The sequence below is a fragment of the Tachyglossus aculeatus genome, chromosome X1, assembly GCF_015852505.1.
Source record: "Tachyglossus aculeatus isolate mTacAcu1 chromosome X1, mTacAcu1.pri, whole genome shotgun sequence".
Taxonomy (NCBI): domain Eukaryota; kingdom Metazoa; phylum Chordata; class Mammalia; order Monotremata; family Tachyglossidae; genus Tachyglossus; species Tachyglossus aculeatus.
This window is the reverse complement of record NC_052101.1, coordinates 44,996,297-45,024,171: the sequence shown is the minus strand read 5'-3', so window position 1 is coordinate 45,024,171 and position 27,875 is coordinate 44,996,297. Positions and strand designations below refer to the sequence as shown.

Below are 27,875 nucleotides of genomic sequence, written 5' to 3'. Positions count from 1 at the left end.
CCAAGGATCCAATCAATTGACCAATCAATCTTCCAGTGTTCTTTACTAAGCACTTACTACACACAGAACGCTGTGCAAAGCGCTTGGGAAAACATACCAGAAGCCAGACCCACTTCCCCTACCCTTGAGCAGCTTACCATCAAATGGGGCAGACAGACAGAAATGATTGACAAAGATTGGCAGTAGAAAGGACAAAGATAAAACAGGAAGCAGTGTGCACGTGTCAGTATTGGTTACAGTCTTAATTTGTTATGCCAAGCACAGAGCTATGCACTGGGATAGATTCAAGATAATCAGGTTGGACACAGTCCCTGTCCCACATGGGACTCGCAGCCTAAGTTGGAGGGAGAACAAGTTTCCCCATTTTGCAGATGAGGAAACTGAGGCCCAGAGAAGTGACCTGACTTGCCTAAGGTCACCCAGCAGGAAGCAATAACAGAATAATTACACATGCCTAGGCACTCAGCTCTCTCAGGAAGCATGACTGAACTACCTGTTTGGGGTGGATAGCAAAGGCAAACTGGGTTAGGCCAAAAATGGGGTTCTGACATATGTCAGAAGGGCGTGGGAGGGGAGTTATGAGGCCAGGGGTCAATCCATCAATCAAACGTATTTACTGAGTGCTTACTGTGTGCAGAGCACTGAACTAAGCGCCTCTGAGATCCCACAAGAACACCGCTCCTACAGGGATATACTGAATAGGATGGGGAGAAATACATTGGTGCTAATCCTGGGTCTCCTGGGGTAGGGTTTGCCCTGGGCAGGAGTCCTTCCTGCCCCCTGCCAAGTGGGTGGCCCCGCCCTCAGACAGACTGGTGGCTAGCTGCGGTGTGGGTGTCCGTGGTCGGGCCTGGACAGGGCGTTCTGGCGAAGGGACAGGTCATAGACACAGGTATGGTTCATTCATTCATTCATTCAATCGTATTTATTGAGCGTTTACTGTGTGCAGAGCACTGTACTAAGTGCTTGGAAAGTCCAAGTTGGCAACATATAGAGACGGTCCCTACCCAACAACAGGCTCACAGTCTAGAAGGGGGAGACGGACAACAAAACAAAACATGTGGACAGGTTTCAAGTCATTAGAATAAATAGAACTATAGCTAGATGCACATCATTAACAAAATAAATAGAATAGTAAATACCTACAAGTAAAATAAATGGAGCAATAAATCTGTAAAAACATATATACAGGTGCAGTGGGGAGGGGAAGGAGGTAGGGTTGGGGTGATGGGGAGGAGGAGAAGAAAAAGGGGGCTTAGTCTGGGAAGGCCTCTTGGAGGAGGTGGTTGGAAGTGGCGCTAGGGACTAATGGCCTAGGGCCCCTCACCCCTGATCCCAACCCCACCCCAACCCTCGCCCCTTCGATGCCACCAGCGACCGCTCTTAAAGACTCGGTTTTTGCCCCCAGACTCCTCTGGCCCTGGCTTCTCACAGGAACTCCTCACAGAAATGGAAATGCCTCACCATTGGCTTTAAATCACTCCATCACTTTCCCCTGTCCTACCTCACCTTGCTACTCTCTTACAACAACCCAGCCCGCACACTTTGCTCCTCCAGTGCTAACCTTCTCACCGTATCTCAGACTTATCTATCTTGCTGCGGACCTCTCAACCACATCCTATCCCTGGCCTGGAACACCCTCCCTCTTCATATCCGACAGATAATTACTCTCCCCCACTTCAAAGCCTTATCATTCATTCATTCATTCGATCGTATTTATTGAGTGCTTACTGTGTGCACAGCACTGTACTAAGCACTTGGGAAGTCCAAGTTGGCAACATATAGAGACGGTCCCTACCCAACACCCTCTCAGGCCAGAGCTCTGTCCACCAGGGCCAGCTCGTAGTGGAAGGAGAGGGGGAAAGGGCAGGCTCACTTCTCTAAATGATAGCACAGAAAAGTTATCTCTGCCGCTCTTCGGTGCCCAGAAAAGAAGCAAACAGGACCGCCAGGCAGCTATGATTAGAATGAAAATGTCCCCAGAGATTTGGGGTGTTTCCAGGCAACTGCTGGTATCGTCATCAGGATCTCAGAGTGGGCGACGGCGGAGAGCCCACTGCCAGCTTTGACAAAGCGGGGCCTACAGATGCGGATGAATGGCGCTAAGAGGGAAAATGAGGCAGCTCATGGCTGGTTCTCTCGGGGGCATTTTGTAGTTCTACATGCTGAGGAGGAGCAAAAGGAAACCAGAGAGGCAGCCTGGTCTAGTGGATAGAGCATAGGCTGAGAGTCAGAAGGATCTGGTTCTAAAATCCTGCCTCTGCCACTTGTCTGATGTGTGATACTGGGAAAGTCGATTAACTTCTCTGTGCCTCAGTTTCCTCATCTGTAAAATGGGGATTAAGACCGTGAATACCATACGGGATTGAATGAATATGGGACAGAGACAGTGTCCAACCTGATTAGCTTGCATCTACCACAGTGCTTGGGATACTGTAAGCACTTAACAAATACCATTAAAAAAAACTAGGGGTGACACCGGCTGACTCTAAACCAATATCCCCTTCAGGGCTTTCCACCTAGTAAATGCTCAATAAGCACGGTTGAATGAATCCTGCAGCCGAAATCCAGGTGAGTTACTGCATCAAGAGGACTTTTCTCAAGGCCTCCAAGGTCTCAAGGTTTCTCAAGGTTTCCAAGGTCACTGCCTGGAAACCAAATCCCTCTGCTGCTGCCACTCCGAGCTGTCCTAGACCTTCCTCAGGCCCAGCCCAAGAAGCAACCGGCTAATGATAACAGTAATAGTAATTGTGGTATTTGTTAAGTGCTTACCATGTACCAGGCACTGTACTAAGTACTGGGGTGGATACAAGCAAACTGGGTTGGACAGAGTGAGGTCTGGTAGGAGGGCAGCAGCTGAGAGCAAAACAGAATGGCCTACTGGAAAAATGACAGGGCCAGGAGTCAGAAGCCCTGGTTAACCCCAGCTCTGCCACTTGCCTGTATGACCTTGGGCCAGTCACTTACCTTCTTGGCACTTTAGTTTCCTCATCTATAAAATGGGGATCAAATATTTGTTCTTCCTCCTACTTAAGACCATGAGAGCCATATAGGGCAAGAATTGTGCCTGATCTCTATCTATCCCAGCACTTAGCATGGGGCTTGGCACATAGTAAATAGTCAATAGATTCCATCACTATTGTCAAGATTCCTTAGTTGGTAATTGTAATGGCATTTGAGCTACTTCTAGCTGTAATGCACTGTACTAAACACTTGGGAAAGTGCAGCAGAAGCACAAGACTTGTTCCTTGCCCACATTCAGCTAACACAGAAATCACACATCAGACTATTTCTAACTAGAATTTGGACATGGGAAAGCAGTGCGGCCTAGTGGAAACAGCATGGTCTTGGGAGTCGGAGGACGGGGTTTTAATCTTTGCTCTGCCACTTCTCTGCTGTGTGACCTTGGGCAAGTCACTCAGCTTCTTGGGAAGCAGTGTGGCTTAGTGGAAAGACCACAGGCTTGGGAGTCAGAGGTCGTGGGTTCGAATCCCTGCTCTGCCACTTGTCAGCTCTGTGACTTTAGGCAAGTCACTTAACTTCTCTGTGCCTCAGTTACCTCATCTGTAAAATGGGGATTACGACTGTGAGCCCCACGTGGGACAACCTGATTTTCTTGTAACCTCTCCAGCGTTTAGAACAGGGCTTCGCACCTAGTAAGCGTTTAACAAATACCATTATTATTATTATTACCCCAGCACTTAGAACGGTGCTTGGCACATAGTAAGTGCTTAACAAATCAATCGTATTTATTGAGCGCTTACTGTGTGAGCCCACTGTTAGGTAGGGACTGTCTCTATATGTTGCCAACTTGTACTTCCCAAGTGCTTAGTACAGTGCTCTGCACACAGTAAGTGCTCAATAAATACTATTGATTGATTGATTAACAAATACCATTATGATTATTATTATTATTATTCTCTGTGCCTAGTTACCTCATCTTTAAAATGGGGATTAAAACTGTGAGCCCTATATGCGACAGGGACACAGAAGGACCTGGGTTCTAATCTGAGGTCTGCCACTTGTCTGCTTTGTTACCTTGGGCAAGTCACTCTACTTCTCTGTGTCTCAGTCACCTCACCAGCAAAATGTAGATTATGACTATCCAACCTGATTATTCCAGTGCTCAGAACCATGCCTGGCGCATAGTAAGCGCTTAACAAATACAAGTATAAAAAAAAAATCAGCTTCTCCAGTGTCACGGCCAAGTTTCACCCAGCATCAAATGGCTGGACAAAGCTACCAACAGTGAAGTCTGGGACGTAATCAGCTCATCAGCCCTAAGATACTGCTTGCAACCCCCGAGCAGGTCACCTGAGAAGAACAGATGACAACAGGAGACCCAAGCAGCTGCTGGGCAGAGAGATGAAATGGGGCATATGCCAGCAGGGAGGATGGAACAAATATCTTCAAGACACAATGACACCCAGGCTTCAGCCATGAGGTCTGGCAGCATGTGTTGGGAGAACACAGCTGCTTTCAGACCAGTATGGTGGAAAGCAAGGGGCAGAGGGTCTGCATTGGGGGAAGACTGGGGGAGGCACTTATATACATATCCATAATTTATTTATTTATACTAATGTCTCTCTCCCCCTCGAGGCTGTAAGCTCCTTTTTTATGGTATTTGTTACGTGCTTACTATACGCCAGGCACTGTGCTAAGCACTGGGGTCAATACAAAGTAATCAGGCTGGACAGTTCATGCCCCACATGGGGCTCACAAGCCTTATCCTCATTTTATAGATGAGGGAACTGAGGCACAGAGAAGTTAAGTGGCTTGCTCGCGGTCACACAACAGAAAAGTGGCAGAGCCAGGATTAGGCCGCAGGTCATTCTGACTCCCAGGCTCAGCCTCTATCCAATCGCCCACATTCCTTCTCCCCTTTGGAAAGTGAACGTTTATTAGTTCCATTATATTGTGTTCTTCCAAGAACTAAGTACAGTGTTCTGCACACCGTAAGTGCTCAATAAATATCACTGATTGATTGATTGGTGGGCAGCAAGAGGGAGAGGGCATCCTCTCTGTTGAGGGAACACTGGGGGAGATTCATCAGTGACAAACACTGCCTGGCAAAGGGTTGATTTTCTGGGTACGCAGTGAGAACAGGTGGGTCTTTCACAGGCTGTCGGATTGTGTCACCATCTGCTACAATGGTCAAATATGCACAAATGCACAATCAGTGGACTACAGCAGCCCCACCAGGAGAAGATCAGTGAAGGAGGAAGGCTTGGTAAAGATTCTGACTTGTCTCAGCCCTGCTCTCTCCAGATGCTCCATGACTGACATTATCGAACCATCTCTCCCCACCAGTCCCCGGGCTACCCCTCAACTATAGAAAGCAAAATGTGGGGCTCTTTTCACGACAAAGTCCCCATTTAAAATGTCTGCTCTTCGGGGTTTTTTGAACGGCATTTGTTAAGTGCTTACAATGTGCCAGGCACCATACTGAGCACTGTGGGAAATACAAGATAGGTCAGACACAGTTCCTGTCCCACATGAGACTCTCTTTATTCCCATTTTACAGATGAGGTGATTGAGGCACAGTGAAGTAAGTGACTTGCCCAAGGTCACACAGCAGGCAACTCACAGAATCAGGATTAGAACTCGGGCCCTCTGACTCCCAGACCTGTGCTCTTCCCTAAAGGCCACGCTGCTTTGGCCGCTCACTGCCCTGAGGTAGCCCTGCATCTGAGATTGCTCAGAAGACAAACTTGGGACATTTACTGACTCACAGTGGCTCCTCTATCCACCGAGAGCCCAGGCTTGTCTCTGGCATTCACCAGCCGGTTAGCGAATGGAGTAAACCTGCAGCCAGGCCCGAAGGGCCGTTTAAGACAACATCTTTCTCCAGATCGAAATCTCCCATAAGCGATATTAACTACCACTTGGGACGGAACTGGGCATCGTTCTCTGGGTACAGAGGGGAGAGGCAGGGAGAAGCAGTGGAACCAACTGGAAAGAGTCCAGACCTAATCCCAGCTCTGCCACTTGCCTGCTAGGTGACCTTGGGCAAGTCATTTAACTTCTCAGCACCTCAGTTTCCTCATCAGTAAAATGGGGATTAAATATCCGTCCTCCCTCCTACTTAGCCCATGAGGGACAAGGACAATGTCTGACCTGCTGATCTTGTATCTACCCTCTGAACTTAGTACAGTGCTTGGTACATAGTAAGTGCTGAATAAATATCACAATTATTATTATTAGTGGCCAAGGTATGCTAAGCAATGGGGGTGGCTGCATCTGGGGACCAGTGCCCCTTAAAAGAACCCACCTGTCTTCCAGATTGGTCAGGGGTTGCGGTGGGGGTAGGAAATCTTCCCTGTAACTCCCAACTTCTAATCCATCAATCAGCATCCTTCCTCTGGCCTGGAATTCCCTCTCCGCTTCATATCCACAGGCTAACCACTCTCTCCATCTTAAAAGTCCTACTAAAATGACGTCTTCCTCTTCCCTGATGATCGTCTCATTTCCTCATCTTACTCACCCTCTCTTTTAATAATAATAATAATAATGATGATGATGACATTTGTTAAGCACTTCTATGTGCCAAGCGCTGTTCTTAGCACTCAGGTAGATACAAGGTAATCAGGGTGCCCCGCGTGGGGCTCACAGACTTCATCCCCATTTTACAGATGAGGTAACTGAGGCCCAGAGAAGTTAAGTGACTTGCCCAAAGTCACACAGCTGACAAGTGGCAGAGGCAGAATTAGAACCCGACCTCAACTCCCAAGCCCGGGCTCTTTCCACTAAGCCATGCAGCTTCTCTTTTGCATCACCTATGCCCTTGGATCTGTACCCTTAAGCACTTGCCCCAACCCAAGACCCACAGCACTTATGCTTATATCCCTATACTTCTACTCCGCTGCTTCCTCTATTTTTAATTTATTTTAATGTCTGTTTCCCCCACCAGATTGTAAAACCCTTGAGGGCCTGGACTGATAGATGGATTGATAGATAGGTAGGCTGACAGACTCAGATAGAGTCTACCAATTGTATTGTATGTACTCTCCTGAGGGCTCAGCACAAAGCAAGTACCATTTCTTTTACTCCTTCATGCAGAGTCGAACAATCAATTGCATTTATGAAGCACTTACTGTGTGCAGAGCACTTTACTGAGCACTTGAGAAAGTACAATATAACAGAGTTGGTAGACAATTTTCCTGCCCACATTGAACTTACAATCTAGAGGGGGAGACAGATATTACCCTGATTAACTTGTATCTACCCCAGAGCTTAGAATGATGCTTGGCACACAGTAAGCGCTTAACAAGTACCACAATTATTAATATGAATAAATAAATTATGGATATGTACATATGTTCTGTGGGGCTGAGGGTGAGGTGTACAAAAGGAGTGAATCCAAGTGCGAAGGTGATGAAGAAGGGAGTGGGAGAAGAGGAAATGAGGGCTTAGTCAGGGAAGGCTTCTTGGAGGTGCTGTACTTTCAGTTACGCTTTGAAGGTGGGGAGAATACTGATCACTGATCTAATCACTTGGGGAAGTAACCCAGTAACAAAAACACAGTGTCTGCCCATGAAAAGCTTACAATCTAATAAGAGATAAGCAGAGGTACATTTCTTGTAATATATAAAATAGGTCCAGCCCCACTGACTCAATTCATTCATTCAATCGTATTTATTGAGCGCTTACAGTGTGCAAAGCACTGTATATTGTCCTTCCCACTGCGGGCTGCCCCAAGTCTGGGATCAGCATGAGCTGGGGATGGAGAATGAGAATAATTAATCAGTGAGGTGTGAAACTACCAGAATTTACATTAGGCAGTACCCTTTCCCAGCCATATTCGCAGAGCAAATTATTCATTGCTGGCTAATGGTTCTTTTAGCCTCTAGACTGTAAACTCACTGTGGGCAAAGCATGTTTATTATTATTGTTATTAGTAATAACAATAATAATAATAATGGCATTTGTTAAGCTCTTACAACTCTAAGAGCTGGGGTAGATACAACCTAATCAGTTTGGACACTGCCCCTGTCTCAAATGGGGCTCACTGTCTTAATCCCCATTTTATAGATGAGTTACAGAGAAGTGAAGTGACTTGCCCAGGGTCACACACCAGACAAGTGGCAGAGCCAGGATTAGAACCAGGTCCTTCAGACTCCCAGGCCCAGACGCTACCTGCTAGGCTATGGTGTCTCCCAACTCTGTTGTACTGTACTGTACTCTTCCAAGCACTTAGTACAGTGTTCTGCACACAGAACACTCAAATACCTCCGATGGATTTTAGCCCTCAATTATCCAGGACCCTTTTCTCCCAAAGCCTATTCTGCATTTATCCTCCTGGACTGTCCCCTTGAGGGAGATGGGGGCAAAAGGAAACAAAGACCAGAGAAGTACAGTGACTTGTTCCAAGTTGTTCAGCGAAGCCAAGGCCCAGGTATGAATCTGATGACCCTCGAACCCCACAGGAGTGGTGCCAGATAACCCTGTCAGAGTCAGGTGGGAGCCAAACTCCAGCCCCCGGCCCCGAGCCCAGCTTCCTGACAATCCAAGAGGGGTCTCCTCCACTCCCCAGACAGCAACCTGAAGGGGCAGGAAGGAGCCGCCCTCTCTGGGCTGAAAGATGGGTTTGGGTACCTCAAATGGCAAGGACCCCAAAGTGGAAGCTTCCCCGGCCCAAGAAGAGCCACTCAACCAGGGCATCCCAGGGAACCCAGGATCCTGGGTCCTCCAGCTCCCACCCCGGGGTGGGGTCACCTCACATCTCAGCTCCGCAGAGAGCAGGGCTGCTCTCTCAGTTTGGCTGGCAGACAAGAGTGCCAGCTGGGTTTACTGATTACCTTATTTCGCTGGATTTCTGTTGGGGACAGTGGGTGATCTGCCCTTCACTACAGATTAACTGCTCACCTCCCTGCCATAGCCATAAACTGCCCCGGCCAGCCACTGCCACACTGAGGCATTTAGTACCGTGCCCAGCACGTAGGAAGCGCTCATTCAATCAATGGTATTTACTGAGCCCTTACTATATGCAGAGCATTGTACTAAGCACTGGGGAGAGTACAATACAACAGAATTAGCAGACTCGTTCACTGCCCATAATGAGCTTATAGTCTAGAGGATTCAATAAACATTGACTAGTTGCAGCCCATTCAATACTACCATCCCTTTCCTCCAGAGCCCAATCATTCATTCATTCATATTTATTGAGCACTTACTGTGTGCAGAGCAGTGTACTAAGCGCTTGGGAAGTACAAGTTGGCAACATATAGAGACGGTCCCTACCCAACAACGGGCTCACAGTCTAGAAGGGGGAGACAGACAACAAAACAAAACATATTAACAAAATAAAATAAATAAAATAAATAAGTACAAATAAAATACACAAATAGAGTAGTAAATACATACAAACATATATACATATATACAGGTGCTGTGGGGAGGGGAAGGAGGTAAGACGGTGGGGATGGGGAGGGGGAGGAGGGGGAGAAGAAGGAGGGGGCTCAGTCTGGGAAGGCCTCCTGGAGGAGGTGAGCTTTCAGGAGGGCTTTGAAGGGAGGAAGAGAGCTAGCTTGGCGGATGTGTGGAGGGAGGGCATTCTAGGCCAGGGGGAGGACGTGGGCCAGGGGTCGACGGCGGGACAGGTGAGAACGAGGCACAGTGAAGAGATTAGCGGCCGAGGAGCGGTGGGTGCAGACAGGGCTGTAGAAGGAGAGAAGGGAGGTGAGGTAGGAGGGGGCGAGGTGATGGAGAGCCTTGAAGTCGAGGGTGAGGAGAATCCATAAATCATTCCATCCTCCTCCTGCCCCCCATGCTCCACCCGGCTAGCAGCTGCCCTTGTGAGGAGAAAGGAATGACACGACCCCAGGACGGAGCTACCCAGGACCCAGGGGGTACGCGGCAGGCTGGGAACAGGGGGCCGGGCCGAAGGGCATGTTATCTCCCAGAATTGAGAGCACTTCCAAACTCACTAGCATGTGGGAAGATAGCCTAGCCCCCTCCCACTGCGCTCCAAAATAAACAGAGTTTGGGAGACTCTGGGGAGAATAAACTTCATCTCCTCCCTCCTCCCCTGCCCTCCCCCCCGACACACACACACACACACACACACACACACACACACACACACACACACACACACACACACACACACACACACACACACTCTGATCCTCCTGTGGGAGGATCCCCTTCCCCTGCTGCTCCTTCCCCAGGCCCAGTTTTGGTCAGGCCGCATTGTTTAAGTTTTCAAAATGCCTTTGTTAACCACGTCGCTCCACTCGGCACAGCAGACTCTGCCCATAGGAAGAGAAGGGGAATGCACACACGCACATGTACACACACATGGGAAGGAAACCACATTGGACAAGGAACCTGGACTTCGGGGGCCTTGCGCTCAGCTGGTCTCCAGACGGGGCCGTGCCCCAGGGGGCCCGGCCAACCCACTGGAATGCTTCCCAGGCTGCTCCCGTGCCCTTCCCAGCAGCCTCCAGGGGCCAGAGACTTTCTAACTGAGCCGGAAAAGTCGACTGAGGAGAGTAGGGCTGGGGCTCCCAAGAAAGGGGCGGGGGGCAAGGGAGAGTGGGAGAGACAGAGGAAGGGAAAGTGGTGGGGTGGAAAGGAGGGAGGAAAAGAAAGGAGAAAGGGAAAGGGAGGAAGGCAGCATGACCCAGTGGAAAGATCACAGGCCTGGGAGTCAGAGGACCTGGGGATCTGGTTAGACTGTGATCTTGTATCTGCTTTGAGAAGCAGCATGGCTTAGTGGAATGAGCAAGGGCTTGGGAGTCAGAGGTCACGGGTTCTAATCTCAGCTCTGCCATTTGTCAGCTGTGTGACTTTGAATGAACTGGGGCGGGGCAGCTATTTTGGCCCATGCAGGCCTCTCCTCCTGGGAACAGACCTTCTGGAAAGACCAATGCCATTGTCTCTCCCAAGTGCTTAGTTCAGTGCTCTGCATACAGTAAGCATTCAATAAATTTGATTGATCAACCGAGCCCGAGGCAGGGATTGGGTGGCCAGCCATGGCATTTAAAAGAAAAAAAAACCACACAGTCCAGAGAACCTGTGACATCGAAGCCATCCTTCTGGCTCAAGGCATAGTGTGAATATGTGTCAGGATGCCATTTTTGCAGAAGGTCACTCAACCTAGACTGTAACCTCTAACAACTCAATTGTATAGTACTTTCCCAAGCACTTAGTAGAGTGCTCTGCACACAGTAAGCGCTCAGTGATTCCTCTTGGGGGTGGACCCTGGCCCCCAACCCACCTGCTCCAAAGCTGCTGCGTTCCCCTCTCAATTCAATTGTATTTATTGAGTGCTTACTGTGTGTAAAGCACTGTACTAAGTGCTTGGTTCAGTACACTATAATAATAAACAAACACATTCTCTACCCACAAGAAGCTTACAGGCTAGAGGGAGAGACAAGTAAACAAACAAATAAAATTATCTATTTATTATCTATTTATTATCTCAGGTGTCTCTGAACACGGGCATAGCTTCTGAGCCACAGAACACAGCGGTGGGAGGTATGATGGAGGGAGGTTGGGTGCTGAAAACAATAATACCTGACATAATGCCATCAGGTGCCAGCCTGTACCAACCAAAGGACCCATCAGTTGCAAACCAGATACCATCTCTAGAGGCTCTGAAGAAAAGTAAACTGCACCACCATCCTTCCTGTCTCAGGGACTCATAACCTTGGCGCCATCCTTGACTCCTCTCTCTCATTCGATCCACATATTCAATCCATCACCAAATCCTGTCAGAACCACCTTCACAACAGCACTAAAATCTGCCCTTTCCTCTCCATCCAAACGTCTACCACATTAATACAATCACTCATCCTATCCCACCTGGATTACTACATCAGCCTCTTTGATGTCTTCCTCGCCTCCTGTCTCTCCCCACTGCAATCCATACTTCATTCCTCTGCCCAGATCATTTTTCTATAAAAACCATCAGGACATATCAATCCCCCCTCAAAAAACTCCAGTGGCTGCCCGTCCACCTCTGTAACAAGCAAAGACTCCTAGCGTGGCTCGGTGGAAAGAGCACGGGCCTGGGAGTCAGAGGTCATGGGTTCAAATTCTGGCTCTGCCACTTGTCAGCTGTGTGACTTTGGGCAAGTCACTTGACTTCTCTGTGCCTCAGTTACCTCATCTGGAAAATGGGGATTAAGACTGTGAGCCCCATGTGGGACGTGATCACTTTGTATCCTCCCCAGCATTTAGAACAGTGCTTTGCATGTAGTAAGCACTTAACAAATGCCATCATTATTATTATTAAAGCACTCTACCACCTTGCTCCCTCCTATCTCACCTTGCTTCTCTCCTTCTACAACCCAGCCTTCACACTTCGCTCCTTTGGTGCTAACTTTCTCACTGTGCCTCGATCTTGTCTATCTCGCCATTGACGCCTGGCTCACATCCTGCCTCTGACCTGGTATGCCCTTCCTCGTCAAATTTGCCAATTATACTCCCCCACTTCGAAGCCTTATTAAAGGCACATCATCTCCAAGAGGCCTTCCCAGACTAAGACCAACTTTTCCTCATTTCCACTCTTTCGGCATCACCCAAACTTGCTCCCTTTTCTCTCTCCTCTCCCAGCCCCACAACACTTATGTACATATCTATAACTTTATTTGTATTGAGGTCTGTCTCCCCCTGCAGACTGTAAGCTCAGTGTGGGCAGGGAATGTCACTGTTTATTGTTGTAGTTTCCCAAGTGCTTAGTACGGTGCTCTGCATACAGAAAGCACTCAATAAATGATTGAATGAGTGAAAGCCCAGCCTTCTCCAGCCACTGCTGACCCAGAGAGGACCACCTACCCCAGGGGCTGGGATTCCCACCACCAGTACTGGGGCCATGGTCGGGGGGAGGGAGGGTTTCAATGGGAAACTTCTCTCCACCCCACCCCCAATCGTCCTTTCAGAGAAGCTGTTTGTCAATTACCACACATGATTAATTGCTAACGAGCCTCAGGCTTCCACCAGAGGGGATTTGGGATTTTTTTTTCATTTCATCCTCTTAATTTGACACATCACAGAAAATACAGAAAAGGGAAATCATGAAAATCATCCAGCAACTAAGTGTCCACCATCAAACCCTGAGTTTCATTTGGTTGCTGGAGCACAAACTGGAAGACAAATTCATTTTCAATAAGGTTGGTGGGCTGCAATATGCCACTTCCCTGATTACAAAATGAACAGGCTGACATGGACTTCGGTTTCAGGATAACAATTGCCCTGTTGCCAAGAAATGAGGAGGAGTCAAATGTTTTTTTCCTCTGACTCTTCCCTGCTCCCTATCTTCAAAAAACCCAACTTTTCATTTTGAAAGGAAGGAAGAAACCCTTGAAAGACTGGAGGCTTGGAAGGGCAGAGAGGTAGGATGGAAAGAGCGGAGCAGCCTTTGAGAGCTTTGATATCCTCTGTGGGTTGGAGCCGGTTATATTTCCAAAAGCAGAACACCGAAGATGTTTCGAAGGTCAGGAATTATTGGACTTACATGTGACATGGGACGTATTGTGTCAGTCCATGCCTGCAACCTACCCAGATCATTGAGGCCTAGAAATAATTTAACTTGATTATACAGATACTTCAGACCTCAAAATCCAGTCCACCTAAAGTATCCATTTAAGTGAAGCCCAAGTGGATTTTGGGAAGGAGGAAGGGGCTAAAAAGTCCAGATAATTGGCATGTGGAGACCTGACCTGGGAGACTGGGACCTTTTGGAAACATCAAGGCCTGCCCCAGTAGACTAAGGAATGCACATGTCCATAGGCAGCCAGCCAGAGTTTCAGACTCCTTCACGCTAACAGATTTTCCTTACAATCAACCATATCTCTCTGCCCAAAAGATAGCGTAGCTGGTGGGGGGCATCTGGAGAGTCTCTGAGCTGTCTGACAGGCTGGAGAGTTCTGGGGCCCTTCGAAGTATGTCTCCAGAATTCCAAGATCAAGAGTCCACTCTGAATCCAAAGATCAAGAATCCTAGGGCTCTTCAAAATATATCTCTAGAATTCCAAGATTGAGGGCCCATGGGCTCTCCAAACCATGTCTCTATAACCCAAGATTGCCCTCAACTCTGGGCTGTCTGAACTTTGTGTCCAGAATCCTGAACCTGATGTGGGGCAGGGCCGTGTTGGATTATGTGAACCTACCACAGCGCTGAGTCACATAGGAAGAACTTAATAAATACCATAATTAAGAATCCCAAGATCAAGAGTTCAAGGGCTCTCCAAACCCTGATTCCCGAATCCCAAGACCCAGAAGACAGGGGCTAGTCAACCGGGTCCCTGGAATGCCAATGTCATTCCCGCCGGCCCAAGTTAAGCCTGGTGTAAGTCCCCCGGTGCTGGGAAAATCAATGATCTGGATTAAAATGCTATTCACTTGTCTCATGAATAAAAAATGGGCCCTGGGGGAAGGTTCCGACTGTGGTATGGAGCAGAGCGGGAGACCCCACCGGAGGAATCCCAGTCGCTGGGATGACAGCGGGAGGCTCGGGAGCCGTGGCCACCACCAAGAGCGGGATGGCGGGGGACAGGACGGACTTGGTCCTGGCTGGGCTGGAGCAATGGGGCTCTGCCTGGGGAAGAGACTGGGTCCGGGACCCTCCAGGGAGAGATGGGCCACAGGGCTGGGGCGAGGGTATCAGACGTTCCCATTTGGGTGGGGTGGTACCTAGATTTCAAGGTCTTTCCCATCTTCCACTTTAGGGGCCTTCTAGACTCACTCGTGTCCCAAAAAAACCCAGAGGAAGAAACAGGGTTGGCTGAGAGGCATGCCCATCTCAGAAAATAGGAGGAGTTACATAAGAAGAAGCAGGAGAGAGGGGAAAATGGGAAGTGGGAGGGAGGCCAGTGCAGGGTTCAGGGCTTCAGAGGCTTCAGTGTTCTGCAACTGTGTACAACTTAATTATCTTCTATCTCAGCACTCCTTATAGTGGTTGGCATATAGTAAGCACTTAAATACCACAATTGTCATTAGCATTCTGAGTGAGAGAGACCTCACTGCTGATGTGGACAGAGGCAGATGGTGGGTAAAAGCACACACCTTCCTTCCCTCCCATTCTCTTTCTCGCCCTCCCTCACTTCTCTCCCCCAGCTCCTGCCCCTCTGGCCCGTTTTTCTCTAGTTCTCTCCCTCTTTCCCCAGCTGTCTGTCCATTACTGACCTTCTAACTTTCCTATCTTTTCCATTCCATCCCACTGTGGGCTTCTTCAAATCTGGTCCCCCTGAATTGGGGTCCGACAGTCCCTGCCATCCTCTCAGAGCCAAATCCTCTCTTCCTGAGGCCGTGGCAAGAGATTCGGTTTACCCAGCCCCCAGCTAGCCCGCTAAGGGAAATCAGTGGGGTCGGTGTGTTGGCTGCACAATGAAGCAGATTTGATCATGAGCCACGGGCCACCCGGCCTAGGACTCTGCTTCTGACGGTGGCAGCCAAGGATGCTGGTGGAACCGTTTGGCGGTTGGAAAACCACGGTCTGCATCTTCACTGGGGAAAGCATTGTCTCCTCTATCTAAACCATGCAGGATGGGGGTGGTGCAGGATGAGAAGGGTGGGGCTACTGGGTGAAAAGAAAAAAATTCTCCATGCTGCTTGCTGCCCCAGAAGACCACCAGACAGAGACAGACAGACAGCTGCTACCTGACCTTCGCCGCAGCCTTTCCTGAGGCCCAGGCAGCTTTGAACGTAATTTGGAACAGGCCCTGAATCTCCCCAGACTAAAACCTTTTCTGAGCCCTCCAGTTGCGAGTCCGCTGGAATGACACATCTGGGCCGAATGAGACCGCTTGTCATCCAGACCAGTGGGGATGGGAAGCAAGTCCCAAGTGGTGCCTGCGAGCATGTGGCGAACCACCTCAGGGCCAGGCTCACCCCCAAACACAAACAGCCTCCCTCAGGACCAATGAATCCTTCCATTCAAGGGTCTTCCCCTAAAATCACTCCCACTGAACCCAGGGCGGTGGGGCTCACAGCCAGAACGAAAGGCTGACAGCCTCAGAGTGAACTCCCAAAGGCTGATAGCCTCAGAGCGAACTTCCATTGGCTGGCCACATCACAAGGGTGAGAGGCTGGGCCCCTAGGAGTCCAGAGCTTCAGGGCTCAGTGTGTCCTCAGGTAGGGCCATTCCCAAGCCAGGGTTCAGATCGGCGATTGACAGGATTTCCCTTCCTCTCCATCCTGGGAGTGAGTAAAATTCCCATTTCCCGGAAGAAGAAACAGATCTCACATGGAAAGGCAGACAGCAGAAGTCAGGAGGCCTGAGACTCTGCAGGCCCTCTCGCCAGGGCCCGGCCGGTGCTCCCGGCCATTCCCCCTTTTCCGAGGCTCCTGTCAGAGGTCACCCAAAGCCCACAGGTCCCACAGCCCCACCATCCCTGAGAAGCAGGGTACAGGGCTTCCCAAAGAGCATGGGGCCACCAGCCCAGGCCACAAGGGATGGAAACAATGCGTCCCCCCCAGCTCTCTGGGAAGAATCCCAGGAATTTTCTCAGAACAGACGCGCTATTCTTCCCCTCGGGACCTGGTGCCAGCCCTCCCCAGCCCGGACAGAGAGTAGCACCGAGGAAAGGAGCACAGAAGTCCCCATCCCGAGGGGCAGAGCCAGGGGAGCAGGCCGGCAGGAAAACCTGTGCCTCTCCACTGGCTGGGAGCAGGCAAGTCGGAGTGGCTTCTGGGTCAGCTGAACACGTTCCTCTCCGTGGAGGCGGTCGACCTGAAGTGTTGGCCGAACCCACAGCTACGCCCACGCCCCCAGAATCCACCCTGCACAATCACCAAAGACCAGATGACCAGGTCTGCAGTTGCAAGAGTCTGTCACTATCCCCCGTCCCCTTCCTTGCTCTCAATAATAATCAAGAAAAATTATGTAACCCCTCACACCCAGGCCCCAAACAGGCAGCCAATTTCTCCAGGGGTCCGGGCGAGGGTGCTGTACAAGACCCAGAAACCTAGAACCCATAGAGGGCCAGCTGGGAATGGAAGCACTCAGCCAGCCCCACCAGAAATGGGAAGGAAAGGTGGATGGGCCAGTTCCCCTTCCTGCTTGAAACAGGTTTTGCCGAGGGGTTTATATTGTACTCTCCCATGTGCTTAGTACAGTATTCTGCACACAGTAAGCCTTCAATAAACACAACTGACTGACTAAATAGGCTATAGAATGTGATAGGCTATAAGTTTGTTGTGGGCAAGGAACATGTCTACCACCCCATTATATCGTACTCTCTCCGATCATTTAGTATACTGTTCTGCACACAGAGGCACTCAATAAATACCACTGATTGATTGACTGGATTGGTGAGCATCGGGGAGGCTGGTCAAAGGGGCTTACGGGGCTCCAGTCAACTCAGATTTAGCCCAACAGGTGCTCATGCCCTGCCGCCAGGGTGGACACTGGTCCGGTTTTTGATTGTCTGGTTCCTGTCCAGGAGGGAGATGACCACAGGTGTCTTTATGCCCAGCATCTTTATCAACCAGTCCCCCTCCACTTTGGTTCCTGCAACTGAGTTCCCTGGCTCAGAAGTGGTGCCTATGTTTTTGAGGACCTGGGATGGGGACGCGATGGCTCTGGAGCAAGGTGAGGGGGTCAGGGTCCCGTCCAGAGAAAGGCTCTAGGTTTCATCAGACTTCTTCAAAAGCTCCCACATCAGGTCTTTACTCTGTCCTGTTTGACCAGCATAATGCTTTAGGATCATGTGAGTGTCCAGAATCTGCAGGTGCTGCTGCCTCCTCTAGACTGTAAGCTCGCTGTGGGCAGGGAATGTGTCTGTTTACTGTTATATTGTACTCTTCCAAGCATTTAGTATGGTGCTTTGCATACAATAAACGCTCAATAAATACGAGTGAATTTCGAATGAATGGTCATCCCCCTGGGGGTGCCGGCCTTCAGCTGATTCACCTGCTAAACGGGGCTGGACCCTGCTGATCTCCTCGGGTACCAGAGGTTCTTGGGCGAGGATAGAGGGTCCCCACCCCAGCCACTCTAAGTGGAAACCCTGACAACCTCTGTCGGCGGCAAAGTCACATCCTCCTTCTTATCTGCCCACCATTTGCAGCAATGCATCATGGTCCACACCCTCCACCACAAGGGCATTGGGCAACTCCTTGCCCAGAGGGCTGAGTCGCCCAGTAGGGATGCAACCTTACCAGGAGTCTGAGGCACAATTCCCTCACCCCATCTTTGCCCAGACACTCAATTGTGGTGGCAGAGACGTCCGGAGGGCTAAACCAGCCAGGTCACACGAAGCCTGAGGGCTTCCATCCCATCCATGCTCCTCCCTCCCCGGCCTGGTAAACTACTGTCTTCCCATGGGGCGGGGAGCATCTCTCCCTTTGGAAGTCAGGAGGCTTTCTGTGTCTGGAAGAGCCAAGTCCCCTAGGACCGGGGTCTGACCTCCCACCGCCAGCGCTGTCCTTCGGGAAAGCATGGAAGCGAGCTAGAGAGCCAGGAGGTCTTGAGTGTCCTGCTGCTCCGGCTAACTGGGATCGCGTGGAAGGCAGCATGGCCTAGTGGAAAGAGCATGCAACTGAAAGTCAGTCCCAGCTCTGCCACTGGCTGGCTGTGTGACCTTGGGCAAGTCACTTAACATCTCTGGGCCTCAATTCCCTCAGCTGGAAAACAGGGATCTGATAGCAGCTTTCTTCATGCCTTTGATTGTGAGCTCTTAATAGGTCAGGGACTGCACCTGATCAGATTGTCTTTTATCAACAGGGTTTAGAACAATGCTTAGCACAAAATAAGTGCTTAATACATACCATGATAGTATTTACTGGTATTGCTCATTAGGGTTATAATTATTATCAGGACAGCACCTTACCTTCTCTCCATCTTGGGTCCTGCTTTGTCCTGACTCCCCCTCTCGCCATCCTTGGAATGAAGGGGTGCGACCAGGAATCCCAGGCGGAGAGAGACGGACTAGTGAAAGGAGGGTTTCCGGTCCGGTCCTCCGCGCATCAGACCCAGAACCCCTCTGGGGCCAGGCAGGAATGGCAGCCTCGGCAGAGGATCCCCCGAAAATTGGGAAGAGAGTTAATTCCTTAATTAAACAGCTGTCCCCAGAGAACAATGGCAGCTCTTTAGCTGCCATCTGGGTAATTGCTGACTGTATCCCGTTCTATCAGAAGTGTCAGTTTCACCAGTGCTACCCTCCGTGGGCCTGGGCACTTCTGAGGTCCTGCAAGTCCAGTCAGACAGAGAGGTGGAGAGGGCAAGCTCACTCCCTGGCTGAGACTCCCACCGTGGGAGCAGACAAACCCCAGGAAGGGGGTCGTAGGGGCTGCTGAAGGCAGGGTCAGAGGGGTCCGCATGAAGCCCACATGGAGTAGTGGATAGACCACAGGCCTGGGAGTCTGAAGATCATGGTTTTAATCCCAGCTCTGCCACTCGTCTGCTGTGTGACCTCGGACAAGTTGCTTCACTTCCCTGTGCCTCAGTTATCTCATCTGTAAAATGGGAATAAAGACTGGGAGACCCATGTGGGGACAGGGACTGTGTCCAACCTGAATAGCTTGTATCTACCCCAGGACTTAGAATAGTGCTTGGCACATACTAAGGGCTTAACAAGTACCATAATTATTATCATCACATGGCTCATGGGTTGCCAATTCACTTTTCACTCAATCATATTTATTGAGCACTTAGGTTGTACAGAACACTGTACTGAGTGCTTGGAAGAGTACAATATAACTCTTCCCTGCCCACAATGAGCTTCCAGTCTTGAGAGTACTCCCAAGGAGTGGGTGGGCCAGAGACCCTGAGAGAGAGCGAGAGAACCCTGGGCCACTGCGCAGATCCCCAGGGCCAAGCTGAAATGCGAGCCCGGCTAGAAGACGCTCCGCACACAGTAAATGCTATTATTATGACAACTGCTACTAGAATTTGTTCATTCATTCAATCATATTTATTGAGTGCTTAATCTGTGCAGTAAACTGTATTAAGCTACCTTGGGAGAATACAATACAACAATAAACAGAAATATTCCCTGCCCACAATGAGCTTACAGTCTAGAGGGGGAGACAGACATTAATATAAATAAATAAATTGCAGATATGTACGTAAGTGCTGTGGGACTGGGAGGGGGGATGAATAAAGGGAGCAAGTCAGGGTGACACAGAAGGGAGAGAGAGAAGAGGAAAGGAGGGCTTAGTCAGGGAAGGACTCTTGGAGGAGATGTGCCCTTAATAAGGCTTTGAAGGGAGGATGGCGGAGGGAGAGTAACTGTCTGTCAGATAAGAGGAAGGAGGATGTTCCAGGCCAGGGGGAGGATGTGCGCGAGGAGTTGGCCACGAGATAGACGAGATCGAGGAACACTGAGAAGGTTGGCATTAGGGGAGCAGAGTGCATGGGATGGGTTGTAATAGGACAGTAGAAAGCAGGTTGAAGGCAGGGCAGGGCTGGGTGAGCCCCAGGTAGGCCTCCACTTTGGGCCAGCAGCCTGGCGTCCCTTGGAGGTGGACATCCTGACACCAGCCTTAGAAGCCCGCACTCTCCGGGCTGCAGCAAGGCGCTCGCTGGCTTTGAACACACTTGTGCCCACCGAGGAGCCCACTCTGAGCTGCTGCCCAAGAGCCCTACACCATCATCCCCGTCCCCGCCAAACCCCCGAGCCAGGCTCATCCTGCACAACTGCTCCCATACCTGCCAACCGCCCCCGGAGCCAGATTCGCCTTTCGCCACCACTCTGTCCCCACTACCCCCGCAAAGAGCCAGGCTTGCCCTGCACCACTGCCCCCAGAATCAAGCGCAACTTGCACCACTGCCCCATCCCTGCCACCCCCTGAAAACCAGGCCTGACCTGCGCCCTGCCTGACCATCCTCATCCCTGCTACCCACTCAGAGCCAGGCCCGACCTCTGCCATCAGCCCCATTCAAACCAGGCCCTCCCTCTGTCACCGCCCCCATCCCTGCCACCCCCAAAGAGCTAGGACTGCCCTCAGTTCATTCATTCAGTCGTATTTATTTAGTGCTTACTGTGTGCAGAGCACCATACCAAGCGCTTGGGAAGTACAAGTCGGCAACCCAAGTCAAGTCAGTTGACATAAGTACTTATGTTAGTGACATAAGTACAAGTCAGTTGTCACCCCCATCTCTGCTACCCCTCCAGAACCAGGCCACCCTGTATCACCACCCCCATCCTTGCCACCCCCAAGAACCAAGCCCACCCTGTGCCATCATCCCCATCCCTGCCACCAGTTCAGCGCCTGATCCGCCCTCTGCCACCGCCCCCATCCCTGCCTCTGCCCCAGAGTCAGACCCAGCCTGTGCCGTCGCCCCCATCCCTGCCGCCCCCTGAATCAGGCCTGCCCTGCATCACCGCCCCCCCAACCACATCCACCCTGCCCCACTGCCCCCAGAACCATACCCACCCTGCACCACCCACCTTGTCCCAGCCACCCCCAGGAACCAGACCCGCACTGCACCACCACCCCCAGAACCAAGCCTGTCCTGCATCACCACCTCCGTCCCTGCCACCCTCCTGAATTAGAACAAACCTACACTGCCACTCCCTGAACCAGGCTCACTGTGCACTGCCACCCCCTTGAACGAGGCCGGCCCTGCACCGCCACCTCCAAAACTAGGCTCGCTCTCAGTCATCACCCCCGGAACCAGGCCCGCCCTGTCCCGCCGTCGCCAGCAGGACTGCGTTTCCCAGCACTGAGCCCCACACAACCTCTGAGAACGCAGACCCGGGGAGACTGGGAGAGCAAAAATGAAAGCCATTTCCTCCCGCGGTGACCTTGAGAGATGAGAAAGTTTAGGCATTTCAGCTGCAGAATTCCTTCCCTCCCATGGATTTTTTTCAGCCCAGAAAATGTTGGCCGCTTCAACATCCCTTCTCATCCCTCATTCTCAGTTTTAGGCAAGTTCCTCCTGGCTGCCAGGCAGATCATTCCCCTCCCAAGCCCCCCTAACCCAAGACCTTGTGCGGGGGAGGGACTGGGCTACCAGACTCTGTGCCTTGAGGTCCCAGAGGCAAGGAAACTTTCAACTCCTTTCTCCGGAGGGGAGGAGGGGAGGAAGGGAGTGGGAGTGAGAGGCCAGACTGGGCCAGACCTCAGCTTGGGATCCCCCGGTGGCAACTTTAAGACAGAAACGGCATCTTTTCAGAAACCACGCCCTGAATCGTCCTATGTGATCCTCCAGCTGCTCTGCTCTAACAGGCTGGATATTAGCCACAGAGACTATTTGTTTTAGTTACTACTTAAAATAAACACAGCTAATTCCCCATATGTTTCAAGAATCCATTGCCTGTTCACCATAAGCATCATCACTTAATTTTTTTTTGGGGGGGGGGGGGCAACAGGGGACAGGGAGAGGAGGGGGTGGCCGTTGTCACGTCTCTGAGTCTGTCCAGTTCCCGGAAGCTACAGGCTCGGGGCTGGCTGGGAGCCCCGGCCCCTCGAGATGGAGGCTGGCCCACTTCTCCATCCCTCAGGACCGGGGAAAGAGCTTGGGGCAGCCATCCGACAGATCACTGGTCAGATCCACCAGCTGCAGGCTACTATCGCTGCTGCTGCTGCTGCTGTCGGGCCTACTGACCAATGCGTGGGGGTGGGGGAACAGTGTGGCCTAGAGAAGTAACAGGGCCTACTGGATAAAGCACAGGCCTGGGAGACTGAAGGACGTGGGTTCTACTCCCAGCTCCACCACTTGTCTGCTATATGACCTTGGGCAAATCCCTTCACTTCTCTGAACCTCATCTGTAAAACGGCGATTAAAACAGTGAGCCCTTTGTGGAGCACGGACCGTGTCCAACCTGATTTGATGTATCCACCCCAGTGCAAGTACAGTGCCTGTCACGTAGTACGAGCTTAACAAATACAGCAATTATTATTATTATTATTGTTATTATTAACCTCAAATCCTGGGAACTAAAAGCCCCACAAACTAGTCTGAAGAGGTTATGCGTCACACCCGCTCCCTCCCCATGACCGAGTCCTAGTGGAGGTTCCTCTGACCCCACCCCAACTTAACTGGGGCATCAGTACGTGGCCCCAGGGAAAAGGTGAGAGGGCTCTGAACTCCCTAGGTAAGCCGCTCCTGCAGTGAGGCAGGATTTCTGCTGCCATGATCCAGGGGAGACGGACCGACTGAGCAGATGGTCTGAGGAAAGAGGCTGAAGGATCCTAGGAAGTGAAGAGCAAGGCTGGGAAAGTAGCCAAGGCACTGACAGCCCCCTCACGAGCCGGCATCCTCTTTCCTCTTCCCGAGCTGATCTTTCCTCAGATGGGGTAGGCCTCAGGTAGGGCAAGAGGTCAGGTGGGGCAGGGCTCAGGGAGGCAGAAAGAGAAAGAGGAGAGGGAAAACAGAAAAGGGAAGGATGAGAACATTTCCTTCAACCCTTCAGGGTTCTCCTCGAGGAAGCTGACGAATGGAGAGTGTCTAGGCAGCAGGCTTTTTCCTCAGCCTCCCTTCGGGGCCAGAGCACAACACCCAAGCCCATCTTCCTCAGGACGTCCAGGCCCGACACTGAGGGCTGCTGGGCCCCAAGAGGCTGCAGTGTGGATTTCCCAGGCTCCCACGTGACCCAGGGCCTGGCATTTCTAGACTCAGGGACTTGAGATTGGGCAGGGTGGGATCTGGGCAGACTGTCTGCTGTGGGTCACGGGGGCTCTGAAAGGTCAATCGAGCCCAAAATGGCAATTCAGCATCCCTGTTGAGCCCTCCCAGAAACTGGGACTGGAAAGCCTGGGGACCAGGGCAGGCCTAGAATCCCAGAGCACGTGGCAGCCTGCAGGGCCTATTTAGGCTAAAAGGAGACACTACAAGCACCTCACAAGGACCAGCCCCTCAGAGTGGGTCAGAAGCCCAGGAGCTTCCCTGAGCCAGGACAGTATAGGAGCGGCTGCAAAAATGGCAACAGTGGCTGCAGCAGGAAAGACCAGTCTGGGAGATCAGTTAGGGCCAGAGTAGATGAGGAAACCTTCTGACATTCCTCCTGGGGCTTTCTTCCTATTCAACCCTGACTTTGCCCAACCTCGTCCCCTCTGGGACGCTGTCTGAGCACTCTATCTCCCCAGTTGCCAGCCAGGCCTCTCCCTCCTCTTCTAACTGGACAGCCCAAGCTCATTGCTGAGGGGCGACCCCAGCATTACATCCCTGTATCCCCCTCCCGCTCCTGCCCCGATCATCCAACATTCTCAGGCTCAAATTCCCTGGGGTGGGGCATGGGGCAGGGACACACTTGGAAGGGGATGAGACATAAGGATAGTGACTGCATCCCATCTCTCCTGGAGGCTGTTCCAGTCCTCGAGGCCCGGTGCCACATATGCACACCCACACACACCACACACAGAGACAAGCACAGTGCTTTCTCCTCCCTTTGACCTAGGCTTTCCTTGACAGGAAAGGGCCACGGAGGTTGTGGAAGTGTCACCGCTCATGGGAGGGGGTCAGACCAGGAGAGCCCTGACCATTAGTGTCCACTCCCTTGGGATAAAGGGGTGGGGGTGGGGGGAAACGGGACAGCGATGTCCCCCACAGCTTTTATGAGCCAGGCTCGCTCACCCTGAATCTCCGGCAAGACTTGAGAGTTACCGATCAAAACTGAAAAGATCCCGAATGGTGGCTTTCTTGGCTTAGCTCTTAGACTCCTGGCCCACTGGACTGTAAGCTCCTTGCAGGTGGTGATTGTGTCTACCAACCCTATTGTACTGTACTTGCCCAAACTCAGTACAGTGTTCTGCAGACAGTGTGTGCTCCATAAACACCATGGACTGACTGTCCCCATGGGAAGCAGCATGGCCTAGTGAATAGGGCCCAGGCCTGGGAGTCAGAAGAACCTGAGTTCTAATCTCGGCTCTGCCAGTTGTCTGATGTGTGACCTTGGGCAAATCACTTCACTTCTCTGTGTCCCCATTACTTCATCTGTAAAATGGGGATTACGACTGTGAGTCCCACGTAGAAGAGGAACTGTGTCGAGCCCCATTACCTTGTATCTACCTCGGCGCTTAGTACAGTGCCTGGGATAGAGTACTTAACAAATACCACTCTTATTATTCCTTCCTGAAGTTCCCGTTCCTCCTCTCACAGTGAAAAGTTAGGATCTCCTGCCTCCCACGAACGGTGCTGGTGCTCAACGGAAAACTCAGCTCCCTTAGGTGCACTCAGGCCAAGGCAGGGCCTACGCAGAGCCAAATGGAAAGCTGACAATCGCACAGACAATGATCTCATGTAGACAATGAACGTGGTTAACCCTGCCCTCTAAGTGCACTTTGGGGCCCAATTATCCAGGTCAGCGTCCTACGACATAGGAAAACAGCGGGGCCTAGTAGAAACAGCACAGGCCTGAAAGTCAGAGGACTTTTGTTCTAATCCCAACTCTACCACACGTCTGCTGGGTGGCTTTGGGCAAGTCACTTAATTTCTCTGTGCCTCAGTTTCCTCAACCGTAAAATGAGGATTCAATGTCTGTTCTCCTACTTAGACTGCGAGCCTAAGGCTGTGTCTGGTCTGATTAACTTGAATCTACCCCAGCACTTAGAACAGTGCTTGGTGCACAGTAAGCACTTAACAAATACCATAGAGATGATGAAAATAATAATAATAATCTACCCTTCACTGGGGCCTAGGTGGGAATGAGGCTGGGCTGGACTCGACCCAAGAAAAACCTAAAATGGCCCTTGGGATCTCACAGGCTATTTCAAGGACAATCACTGAAGAAGTCAGGGAATGTCCAGACCAGGAAACAGTCCCTCGTCCAATGAAGAAGGGCCCTAAAAGGGTAACGGAGACAGACCCCTGGGCAGGAGCCTGGGGGACAGAAGCTTTCCACAGGACAGGATTGCTTTTTTGTGGCAACGCAATGTGTGTGAATGAGGGGAAATCGAAACCAGGCCTGTAACTTCTGGCAAGACAGACTAACGAGCTTCCTGTCTCCAACAGTGCTCCCGTCATTACAGAGACCCCCCACTCCCCGCGCCCCCACCCCTGACTCCTTCCAACCCACTCGGTGCAGTCCCAGGAAAATCACTCTGATCGTCAAGTCCTGTCCAGAGCCAGTAGGGATAGGGCCGGAGCAGCCCGTGTGGACCCTGCTCTCGGGCCTTACCGAGAAGCAGCGTGGCCTGGTGGATAGAACACAGGCCCGGGAGTCAGAACGTTGTAGGTTCTAATCCCGGCTCTGCCACTAGTCTGCTGTATGACCATGGGCAAGTCACTTTACTTCCCTCAGTTACCTCATCTGTAAAGTGGGGATTGAGACAGTGAGCCCCATGTGGGACATGAACTGCGTCCAACCCAATTTGCTTGTATTCACCCAGTGCTTAGTACGGTGCCTGGCACGTAGTAAGCGCTTAACAAATGCCACAATTATTATTACCTACCCCAGCGTTTAGAACAGTGACTGGTGCATAGTAAGCGCTTAAAAAATACCATAACCACCCCCCCCCCAGCCAAAATGTGAGTCAAGAGAGTACCCCATCCCACCCCCAGCAACCCTCCTCCCTCTCCCTGCCCTTCCGGATGTCAGGCCAGACCTGGATGAAAAAAGGACATCGGCCTGAGTAGGGGGCCACCCTTTATCTGCTCAACCCAGACCCCGTCTGAGGTGGGCCCCTTGCATCTGGCTCAATCAGGGTTTCACAGCCCAGGCAGGAAACAGCACAGACCGGCAGGGGCGGCTAAAACTGTTGAGCTGCTGAATTCTAGTGGCCAATACATTTAGGTTTGTCTTCACTGTTTGGACAAGGAGTGCAAACTCCTTGTGGGCAAGGGGATACGTCTGTGGGCAAGGGGATATGTCTCTACTCTGTACTTGTCAAGGACTTAGTACAGTACGTTTCACCAGATGGGCATTCAGTAAATGTTACTGCTACTACTACTTCTAGTACAGTTAATTGGTCTGTGGTGGGGGAAGTATGTCAGAGACTCAGAGGAGCACTCAGGCACATCTCAATAATAATAATAATTGTGGTATTTGTTAAGTGCTTATTATGTGCCAGGCACTGTACTAAGCACTGGAGTATGTATAAGGTAATGGTACAAGGTCATGTTAGTGAGTTCGAGATAACCAGCTGTCAGAAAAGTTGGCCTAGTCTAGCCTATCGTAGCCTGGCACGGCATGGCCTGGACTGGCCTAGCCTGGCCAAGCCTAGCACGGCCTGGCCTAGCCTAACCTGATGTAACTACAGGGCAGAGAGGAGACTTGCCATCCCCGGGCAGTCCTGCCCAGGCAGCCCCCAAAGCAGGAACAGCTGGGGAGTCCCAGATCGCTCCCCAGTTGTCAAGGGCTCCAGTTCAATGTCCTGTTTTGGGGGGCGGGGGTAAGAAAGCTGGTGCCCACAAACGAAGCTCTTTAACCCCTGCCACGGCTGCAAATAAAATCATCTTTATTGGGATGAAGGATGCTCACCGGTACCTGTCAAAGCATCTTCCAAACATCAATTAACCTTAAGAATGAGACCTTGGAGATTGGCTAGTGTTGTTAACCCCATTTTTCAGGGGAGTAAAATTGAGACGGGGAGGCCAAAATGACTTTCCCTGGGCGGGCCAGTCTCGGAGGGCGGAAGGAACCCAAACTTGTAATTCCCGGCCCAACCCTCTCACTCCCACTCCAAAACTTCAGTTTCCGAAACATATGACTGTATGACTTAGAAACCAAGATGAGGGGTTTTCTGTCTCCTTTTAGCACTAAAAAACAAAGGTCTGTCTTCAAACGGGAATCTGAGCCAAAGCACTCCAGCACTCTTGCAGTTGAAAACATTGCATTCCCTCCTCTCTCCTCACAAGTGCTAGGAACGGGGCCCAAGCCTAGCACAGAGAGTGCTGGAGAATGAGCAGAAACAAGGCCTCTGTTCTCTTTTTGCCTTTCCCCTGAGTGTCTCCCCCTCCTCCGCTGGGCCTCGGACTGTCAAGGCCAGCTCTGCTCTGTCTCTCCGGTCCTCCAGGTCTCACCTCCTCAGGCGGTGTCTCTG

At 51.2% G+C, this 27,875-nt stretch overlaps 1 protein-coding gene across 8 annotated transcripts in view; it reads right to left on the bottom strand.

The window, feature by feature from the left end:
• SEPTIN8 (septin 8) overlaps positions 1 to 27,875 on the bottom strand; it is an 85,584-nt gene that overhangs the window by 53,416 nt on the left and 4,293 nt on the right. For 7 of the 8 annotated variants that reach the window (XM_038772725.1, XM_038772724.1, XM_038772726.1 and 4 more), the window contains exon 2: positions 18,779 to 18,955. The exons of the other annotated variant lie outside the window; for it this stretch is intronic. In XM_038772725.1, coding sequence (XP_038628653.1) covers positions 18,779 to 18,955 — 177 coding nt within the window. The remainder of the gene's footprint in view (positions 1 to 18,778; positions 18,956 to 27,875) is intronic. 8 annotated transcript variants of the gene reach the window in all.